Here is a 20,526-nt window from a genome sequence, read left to right as displayed (position 1 = left end):
TTGGACACTTAAACCTCACACAAGAGTGTATGGAGGTCATAAAACAAGCTAGAAGACCATCCACTAGACACTGCTATGCAAGTAAATGGAAAAGATTTGTTTGTTACTGCCATAATAATCAAGTCCAACCATTGCATGCATCTCCAAAAGATGTAGTAGGATATTTACTACATTTACAAAAATCAAATCTAGCTTTCTCTTCCATAAAAATACATCTCGCAGCAATATCTGCTTACCTGCAGATTACTCATTCAACTTCCCTATTTAGAATACCTGTCATTAAAGCGTTTATGGAGGGCCTAAAGAGAATTATACCACCAAGGACACCACCTGTTCCTTCATGGAACCTCAACATTGTCTTGACAAGGCTCATGGGTCCACCTTTCGAACCCATGCATTCTTGTGAAATGCAATACTTAACATGGAAAGTTGCATTTCTCATTGCCATCACATCTCTAAGAAGAGTAAGTGAAATACAGGCGTTTACCATACAAGAACCATTTATTCAAATATACAAACATAAGGTCGTTCTAAGAACAAATCCAAAATTCTTACCAAAGGTTATCTCACCATTCCACTTAAACCAAACAGTGGAATTACCAGTGTTCTTCCCACAGCCAGATTCAATAGCTGAAAGAGCACTACATACATTAGACATCAAAAGAGCGCTAATGTACTACATTGACAGGACAAAAGAAATTAGGAAGACAAAACAACTATTTATTGCCTTTCAAAAACCTCATACAGGAAATCCAATTTCAAAACAAGGTATCGCCAGATGGATAGTAAAGTGCATCCAAACCTGCTATCTTAAAGCAAAAAGAGAACTGCCTATTACACCAAAGGCACACTCAACCAGAAAGAAAGGTGCTACTATGGCCTTTCTCTGAAATATTCCAATGACCGAAATATGTAAGGCAGCAACATGGTCTACGCCTCATACATTTACTAAACACTACTGTGTAGATGTGTTATCTGCACAACAGGCCACAGTAGGTCAAGCCGTACTAAGAACTTTATTTCAAACTACTTCCACTCCTACAGGCTGAACCACCGCTTTTGGGGAGATAACTGCTTACTAGTCTATGCACAGCATGTGTATCTGCAGCTACACATGCCACTGAACGGAAAATGTCACTTACCCAGTGTACATCTGTTCGTGGCATTAGTCGCTGCAGATTCACATGCGCCCACCCTCCTCCCCGGGAGCCTGTAGCCGTTTAGAAGTAGATCTTGAACATTTGTACATTTGTAAATATATTACATTAAACCTTCATTTTGTACATACGTATTTATTCCATTGCATGGGCACTATTATTAGCATACACAACTCCTACCTCACCCTCTGCGGGGAAAACAATCTAAGATGGAGTCGACGCCCATGCGCAATGGAACCGAAGTGGGAGGAGTCCCTCGGTCTCGTGACTCGAAAAGACTTCTTCGAAGAAAAACAACTTGTAACACTCCGACCCAACACCAGACGGCGGACTATGCACAGCATGTGAATCTGCAGCGACTAATGCCACGAACAGATGTACACTGGGTAAGTGACATTTTCCTTACTAGTGGCGATATGTGTAACAAACTATGCACACACAAGGAGAATGAGAACTCAACATAAGTTATCTTGATTGAGAATATAAATAAGATATCAATATAAAAGGTGTAGCATAAGATATGTATGGATACTTTTGGCGAATAGGAGACGAGATTTGGTAGTAGATAATTATTATAAGTAGAGTTAGGTGCAATAATAACTGTATGCTAGACATCAACACTTAGAATTTGTGTTTAGATTTAATTGTGATTAAACTTATAATATGTCATTAATTATGCTTGTTTTATACTGAAAATAAGGTACATTTTTCTAGGAATATAGATACATTTTAAATGGAAAAATGACTACAGAAAGTGAGGGGTTATTACATTAGCAATGAGGCATAATTTGGTTTACCAATCCTACATGCAAAGGTATAGATAGTGGGTTGGGTGTAATGGTACACAGACGCAAGAGAGATAGTCCCCTTTCTATTTCTATAAGTAGCGATCAGTAAATAGAAAAAGGACTCAGTCGAGAAACGTCTGACGAAGTTGCAGTGAATGAGGCAGTCCCCTTTCTTTGTCTAATACTTTAAAGGAGGGGCTATTTAAGTAGCAGGGAGACGCGTACTCTGTTTAATTTAATTTACGCGCACTTGTGGTGTTAGGAGATACAGAGGTGATCTATTCAGAGGTGAGTTTGACAATATATTTTGAAGTGATATATGGAGCGTTTGACAAGACTTTGGGGCTTATATATTTGCATACTTTCTGAGGCATTTAATTTTGTATTACAGGATACGCTCGAACGTTTGCATCCAGGCTAATAGTAATAACACTCAGACAAATAATTAGTAAGGAGGTAAGCAGGTGAATACTAATGAGAATAATAAATGGTAGAATTAGAGTTAGTAAATAATATTAGAGATAATAATATATTAACTTGATTCGTTATTACATAAGAATGATATTGGAGCAGGAGGATTTGAATCTTTGTTGGAACTGATCTTATAGAGAAAAAGGAATTTGGGAATTCCATATGAGCAGGTACAATTGTATATATGGCGGTTTAGATATTAGGAGCACAAAAGAAACTGACACAAAATAGGTTGGGTTGAGGGACTTCACTTGTGTGTGCATGTTTTGGAACACATGGAGTTTTGACACTTCACTAAGGATTTTGATCTAAGTACATTGGAAAATAATTAGCTTTCCACAACAATTTGTGTAGATCACTAGTTTGTATGATTTCCACCTGGCACTATATAATTTGATTGTATGCACTATTGTGTAGGTTTACAGTTGTGTTTATATATGAAATAGAAACAGAGAATAGGAGGAGATATAATAGATATTTTTTGTATATTTTTGTATATACTGTTGACAGCCTTAAAAAGTCCTGAGGAAGTCAATGGGAGATATAACCCAGATGAAACACGTGTTGGCTTGACTGGAGCGAAAGTTAAGAAATAATAAAGAAGAACATTTTGGAACATATCCTGGGTCTCTCAATTTGTTGTCTGTATATTAAATGGAATACGGGTGCTTTTAGTGGTTTTTCTTTTTTTTTTTTTTTTTTTTTTTTTTTTTGTGTGTGTGAAATTCGGTTCTGGCTATTGCAAGGCCTATCTCTCCAGTAGGGTGACATGGGGATTGCTTTGAAATATCTTTTAAGTGTAATTTCCCATTGGTGGCAGATAGAGATATGGAGTGTTTAAATTGTAAGTTTGAAAATGCCACTTTTAGTAAGTGAGTATTTTGATGCTTAACCATTCTGTGCCTCTGTCTGGCTGTGGAATACACGTCTGGGTCAGGATGACAGTTGGGCTGCTTGTGAATTCACTCTAGACAGTCACACAAAGGGAGCTGAGGTGTGCCCTGCATATCCAGATGGGTCTCCCTGGCTACAGGGGTGGGAGGAGCAGACCTGACACTTGCACCTTAATAGAGCTGTGCCTGTCCTTATACGAAGCAGTCTCCAATCCCCTGGATTATGTCTGAAGCCAGGGCAGGAAAAGCAGGGCCTTGGGCACTACAAAGACTTTCTTTTGAAGTTTGCCTACTTCAAAGGCAGAAATAAGTATTAGTATTGTACCTCTGAGACCGCAACTTTAGAACACTGCTGTATTGAGGACATTCTGCCAGGAAGAGCTAGATGCCGTAGGTGGGACTGCCACTCTGCTTGTTGCTTTTTTGTGCTGGCCTGCTGCTTCTGTCCTGGGAGTGAAAGGACTGGACCTTGCTTTTTACATCCTGCTTTCCAAGATTCTCCAAGGGCTTGAACTGAGGTTGCCTCCAGTTAGAAGTCTCAGGGACATCAAAGACTTCATCTACCAGTGCATGGGCTCTTCTGCTGAGAGTCCAGACTTGCCAAGTGGTGCCAAATCCAGTCCCTGGACCCTTGAAAGTGGAACCTGGGGACCTGAAAAAGAAAATCCACACATCTGCGCACTGAGGCAGAAAAATCAACGCTGCGCCTTCCCCGCGGCATAAGAATTGATGCAGCACCTGTTTCAGAGCGGATCCATCAACACAGAGCATCTGGATTTTCCATGCATCGTCCCTGGGAGTCATTTTCTCATCGACCCCACACCACAGTAAGAAACCAACGCATCGCCTTACTTGTGAGGGACTAATTGGCACATTTCCTCACCTATGAGGGAAAAATCGATCCATCACTTACCTTTTCGACGCATCATCTCCTTTGCAGCCTGCATCGTCTTTGTTTTTTAACGCACCCCAGGTATTGTGTGTTAAAAGGATATAACCATTGATTTATATGGATTAAGACTTTTAAACCTTTAAAAAGTGATATCTTTATTTGCGTACATTGGATTTTTGTCATTTTGGTCTTGTGTTATTCTGATAAATATTTGCTATTTTTCTAAACTGGTGTGGAGTAGTTTTGTGGTGTTTTCACTGTGTTACTGTGTGTGTGTAAAATACTTTAAACATTGCCTGTGAGATAAGCCTGACTGCTCATGCCAAGCTACCAAAGGGGTGAGCAGGGGTTATCTCAGCTCTGTGGCTCCCCTACCCTGACTAGAATGAGGGTCCCTACTTGGACAGGGTGCAAACCACTGCAAACTAGAGACCCCATTTCTAACACCCTCCATTTAGTTTTCTCATAAAATGTCGACTCTGTCTGGTCAAGCTGAGGGGCTAGTACACCTGTTCCAACCACTGTTTAAACTCATTGGTATCATCAGTTTTAATTGCTGTTTATAATTAATCTTTTAGCATAGACACTATTGCAGCACTCTACCCGGCATCCCCTCATGCACCTCACTTCCTCACCCCCACACACTCTTTCCCTCCCTCTAGTCTCAGCATTCACATTCAGCTCTAGTATCACTGATCACCCCAACCTGACCACACCTAGTGTCCTCATAAAAGCAGAGTAAATTATGATGATAGGTTTTCCTTCCCGTACATATCAAGTCTGTACTGTTACTAGAACCCCCATACTACTGCTGTTTTACCCATTGGCGGCCAGTTACTACCAAGTCCTTACCTTCCCCCGTATTCCTCTATAGGGTGAGATTGTGTACACCTTGACATCCCTTCCACTCTCCACAGGGTGCGCCTTTCCCCAATAATTGCCTTCCATAAGATGGATGTTTTCTTGCATCTTGGTAGATGAGTTCTGATTAGTGGTGGGAGAATGCTTCCAAAAGGTGATTGTTCTAGCAGCCACTCAACGTCTGGCATTAAATCCCCCTAAAAGGAGCAGAGTTTTTCTGTCATTCCACGTAAGGCCAATAATAACATTGTCACAATCAGTGCATGATCCACCACCATGGTCCCACCTCTGCTGAAACACCACCATGGTCCCGCCTCTGCTGAACATCACCACAGTCCCACCTTTGCTGAAACACCACCATGGTCCCCCCTTTGCTGAAACACCACCATGGTCCCACCTTTGCTGAAACACCACCATGGTCCCACCTTTGCTGAAACACCACCATGGTCCCACCTTTGCTGAAACACCACCATGGTCCCACCTTTGCTGAAACACCACCATGGTCCCACCTTTGCTGAAACACCACCATGGTCCCACCTTTGCTGAAACACCACCACAGTCCCACCTCTGCTGAACACCACCACAGTCCCACCTCTGCTGAACACCACCACAGTCCCACCTCTGCTGAACACCACCACAGTCCCACCTCTGCTGAACACCACCACAGTCCCACCTCTGCTGAACACCACCACAGTCCCACCTCTGCTGAACACCACCACAGTCCCACCTCTGCTGAACAGCACCACAGTCCCACCTCTGCTGAACACCACCACAGTCCCACCTCTGTTGAAACACCACAACGGTTGGACCTCTGCTGAAACACCACTACGGTCAGTGCTGCTGAAACACCACCATGGTCCAACCTCTGCTGAAACACCACCACAGTCCAGCAGTCCTGAAACACCACCATGGTCCCACCTCTGCTGAAACACCACCACGGTCCCACCTCTACTGAAACAGCACCACAGTCCCGCCTCTGCTCAAACACCACCATGGTCCTGCACTGCTGAAAGACACCATGGTCCCACCTCTGCTCAAACACCACCACGGTCCAGGAGAGCTGAAACATCACCACAGTCCTACCTCTTCTGAAACACCACCATGTTTCCACCTCTGCTGAAACACAGCCACAGTCCAGCACTGCTGAAACACCACCAGGGTCGCACCTCTACTGAAACACCACCAAGGTCCAGGGCTGCTGAAACACACCATGGTCCCACCTCTGTTGAAACACCACGACGTTCCAGTGGTGCTGCAAGACCACGACGTTCCAGTGGTGCTGCAAGACCACGACGTTCCAGTGGTGCTGCAAGACCACGACGTTCCAGTGGTGCTGCAAGACCACCAAGGTCCAGCAATGCTGCAAGACCACCAAGGTCCAGCAATGCTGCAAGACCACCAAGGTCTAGCAATGCTGCAAGACCACCACGGTCCAATGCCGCAAGACCACCACGGTCCAGCGGTGCCGCAAGAGCTCCACGGTCCAGCGGTGCCTCAAGAGCTCCACGGTCCAGCGGTGCCGCAAGAGCTCCACGGTCCAGCGGTGCCGCAAGAGCTCCACGGTCCATTCTGTGCCGCAAGAGCACCACGGTCCAGCTGTGCCGCAAGAGCACCACGGTCCAGCTGTGCCATAAGAGCACCACGGTCCAGCTGTGCCGCAAGAGCACCACGGTCCAGCTGTGCCGCAAGAGCACCACGGTCCAGCTGTGCCGCAAGAGCACCACGGTCCAGCTGTGCCGCAAGAGCACCACGGTCCAGCGGTGCCGCAAGACCACCACGGTCCAGCGGTGCCGCAAGACCACCACGGTCCAGCGGTGCCGCAAGACCACCACGGTCCAGCGGTGCCGCAAGACCACCACGGTCCAGCAGTGCTGAACATCTTCACCAGGTCCCACCTCTGCTGAACACCACCACCAGGTCCCACCTCTGCTGAACACCACCACCAGGTCCCACCTCTGCTGAACACCACCACCAGGTCCCACCTCTGCTGAACACCACCACCAGGTCCCACCTCTGCTGAACACTACCACCAGGTCCCACCTCTGCTGAACACTACCACCAGGTCCCACCTCTGCTGAACACTACCACCAGGTCCCACCTCTGCTGAACACTACCACCAGGTCCCACCTCTGCTGAACACTACCACCAGGTCCCACCTCTGCTGAACACTACCACCAGGTCCCACCTCTGCTGAACACTACCACCAGGTCCCACCTCTGCTGAACACCACCACAGTCCAGCGCTGCTGAAACACACCACTGCCCACCTCTGCTGAAACACCACCAGGTCCCACCTCTGCTGAAACACCACCACCGTCCCACCTCTGCTGAAACACTACCACGGTCCCACCTCTGTTGAAACACCACCAGGTCCCACCTCTGCTGAAACACCACCACCGTCCCACCTCTGCTGAAACACTACCACCGTCCCACCTCTGCTGAAACACTACCACGGTCCCACCTCTTCTGAAACACACCACGGTCCCACCTCTGTTGAAACACCATCATGTTCCTACCTCTGCTGAAATACCACCACAGTCCTGCCTGTGCTGAAGCACCACCACAGTTCCACCTACAGTCCCTGAAGGTTTATCCAGACTGAAGGAAGCAATGTCTCCGATTCTGTGGTTCCATGTGACTTGTTTACCAGGCTCTTTATCCTAGGAATATGCCTTAATTGATATTTTGAATGTACTCACGGCACATTAAGCAAGCCTCGCTTGCTCATTTAATGAGATATTAATGAGGTTTGTGCGAAAAGACTGGGCGCTGCGGTCACTGGGAGTGAGTGAAAATATACCACTATCTAGTTGAATAATTGTCGATATATGTATGTTTTTAGTAATTTATGAACTATTGGTTAAGTACTTTAACGCTGGCGAGCTGCCTGCCCTTAGGAGTGTCTTTTGAAAACATCACCTCTCTTTCGAAAGCCAATTAATTCCCTTCATGGTTTGGGGTATGTGGCTTGAAACCCAGTGAGCAGACATTGCGTGGCGTTAGGGGTGGGTGGTGTGGGGGCAGAGTTTAAAGCAATGTTTATATTGATGGGTGACCTTGGAGGTCTCCGCAGATGGAGTAAGTGCACCAGTGTGCTACACCATGATGTACTGGCCCAGTGTCCTCTGACATCACCACAACCGCATGAATTAAACTAGTACTCGTGTTAACATCCTCATCTGTTGACCTGCGGCAAATAGAGGCATAGCAGCTAGTGCAGAACTAGTAAAATTGTAGGCGGGCAACAATTCATCAGGCTTGTACCCTGCTCTAGCGCTAGTAGTCATGGAAAAAACAGTATTCCGATGGGAACTTTCTATAAGACTTAAGGCTTTGTACCCAAAGTGGTCACCCATTAATCATATTCTCCTCCGGACATCAGTCAAACAAACAAATGAATGGTAAAGGGAGGGAGGGGGGGTTCTGCTACCTGAAGTATGAGGAAAGGTGATTTTATTAACGTCTCTTGTAGGATCAATACCATTGAAACAAGGCATAATGGGCCCTATAACTCTAGATAGTGCATGTAGGGACTGGCACAGGGACCAGTTCTGTTGACCAACTGCATTGCGCAGTGTGGCAAATAGTGGCATACCGGCTAGTGCAGAACTGGTAAATTGGAATATGGCCTAAACTAATAAATGCTTGTTCTTTCTCTAGGTTAGACTTAAAATGCAACCACTCTATTTAAGAGTTTTGTAGAGCACTAGCTGGTGGCTTCTTATCAAGAGGGGAACATTCTCTATGGATGACGTGCGGGTGGTTCTTAAAATGATATGTTTAGCAGGTCGTCACCCTTGACTCTGGGATGAGCCTGTACATCTTGTTGTACCATTGAACATGGTGTATATGGCTCTGCTGCCAGGCTGAAGGTAGACCTGTGGTTGTGCTGAGACTTCTGGGAAGGGTTGGTCCCAGAGGAGGTTTTCCAGTTGTAGAGATCACCCAAGTGATCACCCAAGTGATCAGCAACTGCTTTATTTCTGCAGACTTTCGTTAGGTTTTCAGCTTGCTGTGGGGTCCTTGAACCTTTTTGGACTCCCCTTCGTGACTGAACCATTGAATTTGAGGTGTCCGATTAGCTGAGTGTAGCCTGATCTTAGGTTCCTCGGTGGGGTTTGAAGTGTTGCCAGGCTCTGAAGAAAGACACTTCCTACACCTCATGTCAAAGACGTTTTGTTGGAGTTGGAGGGTGTATTGCAGTAGGTGGGGGTTGTATCCTTTAGACTGAAAGCAATACTAGTCGAATTGGTGAAATAAAGAAATAACTGAGTCTGACGTTTTGTTATGTTATTTCTACTTGGTATAATGCATCGAATCATACCCGGAGGTTTATCTCACTGCTGGGCCAGCACAGAAACACCACAACAGCTGCAACAGCCAAGTCTTCAAAAAATGTTTACATTTGTCAAAGTCTGAAATACAGCACAGATGGAACAGTAGTTGGTTTCAGGCCGAAGAGGCGAGAAAGGGGAAAGCTCTACCACCCAGGCTGGTGGCGCGGAAGCAGGGAACAGTCTTCATTTGATCTAAGCGTTCTTGCAGGACGGTAGTAACTCTGTCCTTTAGATAGAATGGGCCATCCCCCATCAGAGCCTTGAGAGTAAGGCATCAGATCTTGAAAATGCTGTGCTTTCTGACCGGAAGCCAGTGCAAAGATCGCAGAGTAGGAGCCGAAGGGGGCCTTGCTGGCTAACTGCAGACCAGGTGAGCGGCCACATTCTGCACTACCTGGAATTTGGCCAATAAGGTGTCATTAGTGGCCATAAGTTACCATAGTCAAGTCTGCTTATAACCAGGGCCTGAACCAAGGTTTTCCTTGCAACAGATTGTAGCCGGGGGGAAACTTTCTGCAGTAGCAGCATTGTAGAAAAGCAATCATTGCAGATTGCAGAGACATGAACTTTCCTGGAAAAAGACTTATCTAACTTGACTCCTAAATTTTTCACGGTCAGTTTGGGGGTTGGGGCTACCCCTAGTTTGAGAGGCCAGCACTCAGGGGAAAAAAGATCCTGGGCTTTGTCAAACAGCAATATTTCTGTCTTATCACTGTTCTCTAGCAGGCAGTTGGCCGTCATCCAGGCCGCAATCTTTCTCATGCTGTCCATAAAATGGAGCTCAGTTCCACATATTCTTGTCCAAAGAGAGAAAATCAGCTGGGTGTCATCTGCATATGAGATGACATCAAAGGCGCAGGATTTAACAATCTGGACAGGGGGGCACATAGATGTTAAACAAGGTTGGGCTCAGGGATGAGCCCTGAGGCCTTTTATTGGTGGAAATAGAGCGGGACTTAAACAAACCCAGCATGATTGTCTGCGTGGGGCTAGCTGGAAAGTCTGCAAGCCAACAGAGAGCTTTGCCACTGACACCAATCTCATGCAGTCGATGCAGCAGTCACATGTGAGACGGTGTCAAAGGCTGCTGTCAGATCTAGCAGCACAAGCATGGCAGGTGAGCCTGCATCTACGGAGAGGCCAATAGTGTCAATAAGTGCCATCCACGCTGTGGCCAGCTCTCAATCCCAACTGGGAATTTTATAATCCTCGAGGAAAGCCCGGATCTGTTAACTAGGCTTTCCAGAATTTTTTCCATCAAAGGGAGGAGAGAGATTGGCCCATAGTTAGACAGTCATTTGGGGTCTGGATTCATTTTTTTTCAATATTGGGGAGACCAGTGCAGCTTTCTAGGCTAGTGGAATTGTAGCGGGGTGTAAGGAAAGATTGAAAAGTGAGAGAATGGTGAACCCAATGAAAGGCGTGAGATTAGTGGTAACTCTGGGTGGGCACAAATTGGCAGGAGAACTGGATTTTGTTTAGCAAAAAGCCTAGCAAGTTGGTCTAACGTACAAGGTTCAAATCAATTTACCAGTCGTGACAAGTCATTTAATGCGGAATGTTCTTTTGCAGAATGGCGTACATGACAGCTATTCGATGTGTAATCTCTCAGTACAAATGTATGTTAAGGTGTAGATATTTTTGTGCTCGCTTTCCTTACATCCTGCCTGTTACAGTGTAGTGTAACTTTCCAATCTCCTAAAAATTCAACTCAACATCTGTCTTGGGCTAAAGTCTTTATTATGTGCCTGCGTGTGTGTAATAGGCTTTGACCTCTTTGCGACGCTTAGTGCCACTGGCATTCAGAGACAACTCTTTATCTTCAAGCAGGTATGCCTCTTCCCCATCTATCCTCTCATATACCCTAGGTCTGAGTCCATTAATGCTTCTGGAAAATAATTGTAAAGAGTCCGAAGGAAACTGAAATGAGTTCACAAGCGTGGTGCGCCTTGTCCGAGCATGTTGCATTTAAATCACCACTGCTGGTCTATTTTAGTTGCATGTGGTTTATCTGTGGGATGAAATATCTTTTGTCTTCCATTTTAAGGCTATTAAGTCACCTAGGAGTTCCATAACAATGTAAAAAAAATGAGACCAAAGTCTGAGGTGCCTTATAAGATGTTGGAACTTTGAATGCTCCTCCCCTAGACCTGTGGTTTTCTCTAAAATGGATCTTAAGCTGGATCTTCGCTTTCTAATGATACATTCTTTTGTTTACAGGCGGGATGGTAGGGCACTTGGTTAGCAATTGGTGTCTTGTCAGATATGATACTTTCCATCATATACTTCTTTGTAGATGATACAGATGCATTGAAATGGAATCCAGGATTGAATAGGGCCCACCATCTGAGGGTCATCGATGGAAGAGGTGCGGTCACAGGTAGAGGTCCCAGTGATGGGATAGACTCCGAGACCGATGACTGACCGAACCAGGACTCGCCTCCCACCCTCCTTCCCTTTCTTTCTCCTGGTAGTAAGTCTAGGGTAATAATTGAAAGCATAGCCACTGTCTCTCTCAAGCGGGTTACATGTACTGTCAACTGTGTGGGTAAAAACCTACATTTACTCCGAGTGAGCTGCGATAACTCTGCCCTTTATTGTGCCCGCTGATTTTAGGTTTTCTCGTTCAATAGGTTTAATGGAGACAAAGTCAAACTATATAATTTTATTCTACATTGTCTTGTCTAGCTATACCCGAGTGTTTTAACAAGTGATCCACCCATTCATGGGCAGCGCGCTGATGGCTTGGTTTGAACTATTTAAAATTCTGTAAATAAATACAATACACTGAACAACATTATTATTCCTTGTGGTCTTTCATGACGTAACACTATGTGATGTGATGTTTAAGGCGAATAGGTCCGTACAGTCAAATTGGATTGTTGTTTTTTATTAATGGACCTCTTTTGGTGGGTTCCTCAGACGGTGTTGTCTGTGGCCTTCATACACGTGCTGTGTTCCTGAGAGATCTTGCAGGGTTCGGGGACATCTGATGTCCCATTGTTCAGTGTATAAATGTTACTAATTGCCTCCACCACGCGCCCTTTTCACCAGCTGTGCTCCTCTGTTCTCCTTTGCAGCAAATGCCTGAGGTGAACGTGACTTGGGATGGAGAGGGCCCCCGGCAGCTGAACTCCATTGACATCTCTGTCGCCGTGGCAACCGAGCGCGGCCTCATTACACCCATCATCCGAGATGCTGCCGCCAAAGGGGTGCAGGAGATCGCTGCTTCCGCAAAGGTAGGTCTAAGGAGGAGAAGGCGAGGATGCTCTTTGGGTGCTGGCCTCTTGAAGCACAGGGTTCTCACTGGTTCAGGACCATGGGTGTTTCCAGTGGCAGCTGTGAAGGTCAGACTGGCAAGCTTCGAAGGATTCTGTGTATGTTGACAGGTATTGATGATTATAAGGACCTAGTGATGCCCACACAAGATCTTCCCCAACTAGTTACATGGAGGGAGAAGATTCTCCTCTCTCTTTGCATTTTGCTGGTGGGTTTTTCTCGTCTAGCTGGAATATAGCCCACCACTCCCAGAGTAGGACACAGGATCAGGTGGATTCACCTGGCCTTGATGGTCCTTAAAGTGGTTGTTCAAATGTGTGACATTCAGTTGGACAACTGGTGAGTCCTCCGGCTTATGCTCCACAAAACCTAGAAGCCACTGGAACTGACATGCTCACCCTACTGACCTCGCACCTTCACTAAACCGATGCTAGGGCTAATTTACCAGTACCGTGAAAAGTAACGTCATTAAGGCACCAATAGGCGGTGGTGTCCACTACGCTCTCTGTAAAATTGTTCACCCTGAATTTATCCCATTTTTAATTTGATTCTTATTAATAATTTACAAAATGATGGGAAGTACTCGACATAGTTTAACAAGCATTTTTTATTTTATTTTTTTACATTAAATGGGAGCGTACAAGAAGAGATCGCCGTCACACGCAGCGCTACATGGGTTGTGCACACATTGGTGAAAAGGCAGCTGGGATACGACACTCTCAGGGGAAGCATCCGACGGCGGATGATGGCTAATTCCGCAGCAGTTTGTGTGTGTGTTTTTAATAACTATTGCTGCTGGCGACCAAGAAACAGTCATTGTTCAATACTTTACTAAATAAAAAGACACAACATATTGTTAGCCTTCGTCACCGCATAACAATGTACACTTGTGAAAAGAGCATTGCAGCATGTAAGATGACAAAGTACGCCGACGCATTCAGTCAACACATCAAAGCCGCGCACTGGAAACTAACCGCAGTTAGAGCATCTGCTTTTAGAAAGGGAATCATTTGTTTTGGGCTGAAAAAAGGAATATCACAATGTATGAGGAGCTGGTATTTTGATCACTGGCCTCCCAAAGTCCCTGTCTTTCTATGTGAATTATTTAGTGAGAGCTGAAATTGCATTCTTCGCCTGTCACGCTGCCCCTGGAAGGGCGGCATTTTTTCCAAATACCAGGTAGAGCCTGACACCTACGGTTGCACTGGATTGGCATAATCTTATTCTGTTCATTTTTGCCGCCGTTCAGTGTTCTGCCCATCTGTAGTGCATTTAAAATATGTTGTGTTTTGGTCTCGCCTGTGTCACTGCATGCGCACTCTCTTGCAGACCTATTGTATACCACAAGGGGCCTGCACTCTCCCCATTGCGTGCCGTTCATTGACTTTATCACTCTTGCATGGGTGAGACCTATTGGCTTCGCTAATTTTCTGGTTGGTTTTGCTGTATTAGGTAGTCAACACCTCCTGTTGGTTACTGTTTCCCCATTGAGGGTCACCACATCCCAAAGTTTGTGGACAGAGTCGATATCCGTGGTTGGTGAAAGCATCTCGCTTGTTGCCATGGTGATCCCGCTGGAGAAGGAAGATGCTGACATCAAAGGTAGCCCATTCTTGGCCAGCAGTCTGTTTGGGCCTCCAGTCTAACAATGAAGGCTCCTAAAGCCTACCACGGAAACGTTTGAGACTGTTACTGTATAAAATCAGGTAATGTTCCAGGAGCTGAAACTGAACTTGTTTTAGATTGAACCTTATTGCTAAAGTAGAAAAATTACAGTTAAGTGTGTTCGAGGGACTTGCCTACACACAATTATGAAGTGGTGTAAACGGCATAATTCTCAGTAAAGGGCACACAGTCTCACTCCAGCAGCACTTTCACAGGATGTTCCAGTAGGAAACGCTGAATATTAGCCTACCTGGCCCGCCTCAAGGGCGAGTACAGCTTAAATTAATGTAATTCGCCAATTCGAATATATCACACTTCATAGACCTCAGAATAAGCGTAGATCATACAAGCTGGTAAGAGTATGCAGCCAGTTTGGGTGCCATTCGCAGTATCTTACATCTGATTTTTGGCGGCGAGAATAGCAATATGGATTCTTCCCTCCTCTATCCCTCCATTACTCTAATCAATCCAACTAACAAATTTACATAGCCTCTGCTCAAATTAACTCATAATAATTCTAAAACTGTACTCATATTTCCCCTATATTAATCCACCACTAATTCCTCTTGTGTTGCGGAGTAGCGTGCTACTCGCCGAAAAGCGCTTCAACGCCTTGTCAGGGGTAGTAAGTGCTATAAAAATACAATTACAATATGGGCTTATGTTGCGTAGTTTGGGGGAAGTTTTCATATCAGATTAATGTATGCTTGTGACTTCTTGCCACGACGTGGATTAAGTGTGAAGAGGTGATTTCCTGGCCTTGCGTGTGCGTTTTTTTGTCAAGACGTAATTCCGTCCTTCTTTCACCCTCCACAACTCACTGCGTATTATACTCCTGAAACCTGCATGCAAGTCCCTGCTGGGCTGCTTTACTGTGATACCTCTGCGCCTGGATATTGTGGTAGAGTTGTTACATACCCAAGAACATTTGCCTTCTACGATGGGTGATGGATTGTTGTCTAGCGGTCATCACTGTGAGTGTTTTGATGCTTTTCACCTTGAGTGACTCTCGAGCAGAAGTCTTCAAACTGGGGGGCGGGCCCCCCTAAGGGGGCCTCAAGTGATCCCGGGGGGGGGGGGGGGGGCTCCAGACTCTGGCCAAAAGAAGCATTATATAGATAACAGGCCTTTGTTTTAAGCAAAAGCATGTTATTGCAATTTTAAAAAGGTAACAGTACTTATGTGCAATGTTTAAATAGGTCTACATATATTTAAACATTGCAATCTTTAAAAATAATTGTGAAAAATTCTGAGGGGGGGGCCCAATGATTTTTATTTTTCAACTGGGGGGGCGCGGCATTTAAAGGTTTGGAGACCACTGCTCTAGTGTTTAAGAAGGTCCTTTCAGGTTGATGCACTGATTGGTCGGATGATTTCCCACTTCTGTCCCTGCCCTCCCTAGGCAGGTCTTCAGGAAAAGCCTTTATTACGTGTTTTTTCTACTAAAGTATGCATTTTTTTTCTGGAAAATGTCCCCAAAGAGAAACATAATTTAAAGTTTTGTTTCGATATATTTAGATAGCACTTATTTTTCTGTTTTGACTGTATTCTGGAAACAGTTTTCAGAGCCCTGAACTTTTATTCGTCGGAACATCAGGTGTACCAGCGTGGTGTTCTGTCATTCCCAATGCTTACTTTGTGAAAATTCAAGTGTGGGGCCGAAAGTTTTTTGCAGGAGTCTCTACAGCATGACGTGGTTGCTGAATCCCAAAGCGGCCTGGACTTCGTCACATCTCATGCCTCTCTCTTCCATCGCTCTGCTCCCGCTGTCTCTTCAGCTCACTCTTGAAGTTATTCACATCCTCCTTTCTCTCTTTGTCACTGTTTTCTTATATTTCTCTGCCTCCTCCTTTTCCACTTTTCTCTCTCTTGATCTGGGTCAATGTCTGATGCAAAATAAACCTTGGGTCCCGAAAGTGAGTGTCAAAGTCCATCGTCTGCAGCCAGTAACACAGATTAAGCACGATGAGTTCCTCATGCTTAATTCAAGCTATAGCTTGTGGGAGATGTGTGTGTGGGTGGGGACTGTGTGCACACACCTTGCTAAGAGTCAAGAGAGCACTGCACATCAGTAGGGGATGGGGGACATCTGAAGTACCCGTACAAGCTAGAGTAGCGTATTATTTCCAAAGAATCCCAAAAGATGGTCAGAAGTTTACAAGTTCCAAGGTCAGAATGTAAGCATTAGACCTCATCTTTTCTTTTCATTGTCTTTCTCTGCTTCCAGCATCCACCTCCTGTGTTCAATCAGCGTTCTTGGCCTTCCATCCTCCTCGCTCACATTTCTATCTGCAACTTCACCAAGTACCAAACTCTGAAATGATGTACTTCGTGTATTTTTGCTGTGCTTTGATGTCCATTCCCTCCTGGCTCCATCCTCTCTTTAGCTGGCTCTCTTTGTACCTCTCACCCCCTTTGCCTTAAAATGTCTACGTGTTCTGCTTCTCGTCTTATTTCTCCGCCTTTCATCTTCTCTACGCTGAAATCCGCCGTGTCTCGAGATTCGTGCCTCTTCTGCCCCTTTCATCTTTCTACCACAGACCCAAAACCTGTCTCTCTTCGTGTATTTCACAAGTCCCCGTTCTTTTTGTCATCTTTGCAACCTGTCATGCTGCAGAACACGGCTTGCCGTTACTCTTGGATTGGCAGTGGAGCTCCCCTGCTAACAAATTCTCTCCAGTGGGAGGACAAAGTTTCTGAAACTATCCCAATCATTCTAGACATTCAGTCCTGCCACAGGTCAAGTCACTTTTATTTTGTATTTAAGATGTAACTTATTTTACCAATACATCGTGGGCTTCGGGTATATTCATTCACTACTTTAGTTCTTTCATAATGCTTATCGCTCCACAGTGCTGTGAGGCAATACAAATGGCAAGATGGCTCTAACAGGGGGTCTTTGAACATAATGGCAGTGTATGCCGGCCCAAAATTGTGCTAAGCAGGGGAGCCGGTCTTCTTGGGGGCTACGATATGGCCCTCAGTAGTCTTTTTTAAACATGGTGCTTAATAGGATGTTTTAGGATATGTTCACGTATATTCGATAAACAGCTTTAGAATCTTTAGATACTTTCATGTTGAAACAAACAAGCCTGAACCAAATAATTCCCAGGAGTGTTGCAGCAGTGTTTAATTTCAACCGGTGGTTTCCGGTGTGGGGCACTGGGACTTAATTTTTGAGGCCCGGCACTTATTTTTCTGCATCAGGCATTTCCTGCGAGCAAAAGATACATATGGGAAAGAATGAGGAAGATAAAAATGAAAAAGCCTCACAAAAGGAAAAACCAGAAAGCTTCAAGAGTCTGGTGAAGGGGCAGGGAGTGACTGTAAATGAATTAAAGAGGCCTGAGATGGCTTCAGGATTACGCTCCCTCGGTATCCTGTGCTCACATTTAATTGCAGCAGCCGCGAGTTTCAGTGGAGAGCTTTGGGCACCGGCACGTTTTTATTCACAAATTAAAAACTGGTTGAAGGCTCGCCTTTTCCAACTTTTTTTTTAATGGCAGTTATACAAGGTAAAGACAATTTCACCACGTCATCTTTGCACTATGAAAATAAATGTGCCCGTTTATTATATTCACACAAAAATTATGTAAGTTTGCAGTGATCTGTAGGTCATATGTTCAGATCCCTGCAAGGTGAAGTCAGCCTTTAGATTTCGGCAAATTGAGTACCGTTACCTTAGGAGCGCTTTTATTTAGTGTTTAGAAACCGCCAGTTGTTGATTGTACGCTATATGAGAACAAGTTATTGTGTCATGTACAACCTGCCTTCTCCTGGAATGGGATCAGTGAAGATGTATGTAAAACGTTTACATTGTCCCATTGTAGGTTAATATTTTGTTTTATGGCAAATACCTTAAACTCGATTGTAGGCCCCCTAAACATCCTGAGGAAAAGGCAGAAGATTAGTTGTCCAAGATCACACTATTTGTGGAAACGATCAAGTCACGATGTTAACCTTCGTTTTCCGACTCTGAAGCCTGCAATGTTACACGTGTATATTGTGTCCTCCAAGTGTTCCTTCCGAGAAATAGGCAATGCCAACATAGAATCGTCTATGCTTATTGGGCAACTTGTGAACATTTTTGAAAGAGGCTTCAAAGAGCCAATCTTGAGTTTAGCATGCTTTCCTTTTAGTATTGTAGTTCTGTAAAACAGAGAATTCCAAAATAGTGACGTTTCAAAATTTCTCCAATAATGCATATTTTGGAGGCAACTATTTGGCTCAGTGGTGTAAGATAGCTGAGTATATGTTCGCCTGGATTTTCAGTTAGAGTTTGTTTTTTGCACTTTGCTTGGCGGATATAATCTCCAAATTGCAAAATAGTTTTTCCCGAATACTCTTCTAGCTAAAATAAAACCAGGTGTCTTTACTCGGACTAAAGGGAATATCGAGGAAATGTAGAAAAATAACTCATATAAATTGTAGCTTGATACATCATTGTTGCATGTTTTGCTGTGACCATGCACTAACCTCACTACCTGTGCTGCTCTGACTTTGGACTTACAGATACATGTGAGGGTATGGTGCTTCTGTCACCTCAAGAAGGAGCTGGGACCTTGTGGATGGAGGAACCCGACTTAGGGACTGATTTAGATCTCGGAGGATGGAATACTCCATTAGAAACGTGACGGATATCCTGTCTGCCATATCATGATCTCCATAGAATATAAAGGGATCTGTCACGTTTGTGACGGAGTATCCCCTCTGCCAAGATCTAAATCGAGCCCTTAGTTTTGATGTGCAGTGAAAGGAAAGCATCTGGGTGGTGGTTTCTGGTCTGCCCCCACGTCGTCCTCCCGTTGCTGACTGTTCCTGTCCGCTGGGGCCGGGTGATCACCCGCGGTGACTGTCTGACTCACAGTGATGTGAACAGAACCAGATGGTTGTCTGGTGCACAGCGGCCGCACTGGGTAGCACTGCTTGATGTACAGGCTGGCCGGGGGACCATCTGTCATCCATCCATCCATCCACCCACCATGTTGGATGTCAAAGGGGCACAGCAGCAGCCAACATTCAAGCAGGGGTATGTGGCTGACGGTGAGTCGGGCAAGTGTGTGGGCGGAGCCTGTGTGCGGCTCCTACAACCCACTGAACTGCAATAAGTCACGTGGTACCTACAAGCGGTATCTCCCTGACACTTAATGGCACTGGCTGTGGCTTCCTCTCACTCTACTGGCCAGCCCTTCAGTGCGTGAGCCCACTGACTCATGAGGAGGCAGCAGGTGTCAATCAACCTTTTCGCTGCTCCAGCACAGCAGCCAGAAGCCTCTCAGCAAGAGGCAGCGCCTTGAGACTATCCTGCTGGAAGGAGTAGTACTCCTTGGTACCTTATTCCTAGCACTGTATTTATACCCAGACACGATAATGGCCTTAGTTGGTAAAAAGTTGAAAAGGTTGTGTGTGGGCTGTGTCTAGGGCAGGCCTTTCTTACACTTTTTTTTTTTTTAAAGAAGCTGTTTCCTTTGTGTGCTCGTAGTAAAAGCCATCTATGTAGCTTAGGTTTGGCATCAACTGTTCCCAAGAGGCCAATTAAACCTGGAAGCTGTGCCAGGCATCTTTCTGGGTTTATCCTTTAACTGTCTTTATCCTTTAAGGCTTGAAACATCTAATGAGGAGTCTGTGGAGTGTGGCTGTGCAAAGAGAAATGTGTTTTCTGAGTCGTTACAGGCCTCCAACTGAAATTCTTCAGAAATCTATTTTAGGAGTGCTGTCTTGGGCTTTGGGGAATAGTCGTAATATTGTCCTAACTTTCCTAGATCAATTACGTCATCAACAGTCCTCTCCAAAGCTCCAAATGCTGATGAGAGCTAGCCTACCTCACTCTACCCTTGTCAATGAGCCTTCTGAGACCAGGGTATCCCATTCGAGCCAGTGAACCTGCATCCCATACGCAAAACATTAGTAGACATGTGACACTAAACTTAACCCTTTTCCTGCAGTTCTATTTTGGATGGCTACTACAGTGGCCAGTCGTCCCTGGGACATTACTGTCAGGTGGGAAGTAACACAAGTTGTAGATTTTGGGTACTGGAGTCGCCCGCACTCAATGAAGACAGCTTCTTGCATAAGCGCCCAGAGGGCAGGGCGCATTAGTAGTAATTGAATAATTTGTGTTTAATGTTTGTCCCCTTTGGTGCTCATGGGCACCCGATTGCCACAGTTTGTACCCGAAATGGTT

At 45.2% G+C, this 20,526-nt stretch overlaps 1 protein-coding gene across 1 annotated transcript in view; it reads left to right on the top strand.

Moving 5' to 3' along the window:
* Positions 1-20,526, top strand: part of PDHX (pyruvate dehydrogenase complex component X) — a 361,556-nt gene that overhangs the window by 310,020 nt on the left and 31,010 nt on the right. Inside the window, exon 9 of the mRNA XM_069221839.1 lies at positions 12,479-12,637. Within this exon, the coding sequence (XP_069077940.1) occupies positions 12,479-12,637 (159 nt within the window). The remainder of the gene's footprint in view (positions 1-12,478; positions 12,638-20,526) is intronic.

This window comes from Pleurodeles waltl, chromosome 3_1, assembly GCF_031143425.1.
Source record: "Pleurodeles waltl isolate 20211129_DDA chromosome 3_1, aPleWal1.hap1.20221129, whole genome shotgun sequence".
Taxonomy (NCBI): Eukaryota; Metazoa; Chordata; class Amphibia; order Caudata; family Salamandridae; genus Pleurodeles; species Pleurodeles waltl.
Note: the sequence above shows the minus strand (reverse complement) of the source record. Positions and strands in the feature narration are given on the sequence as shown.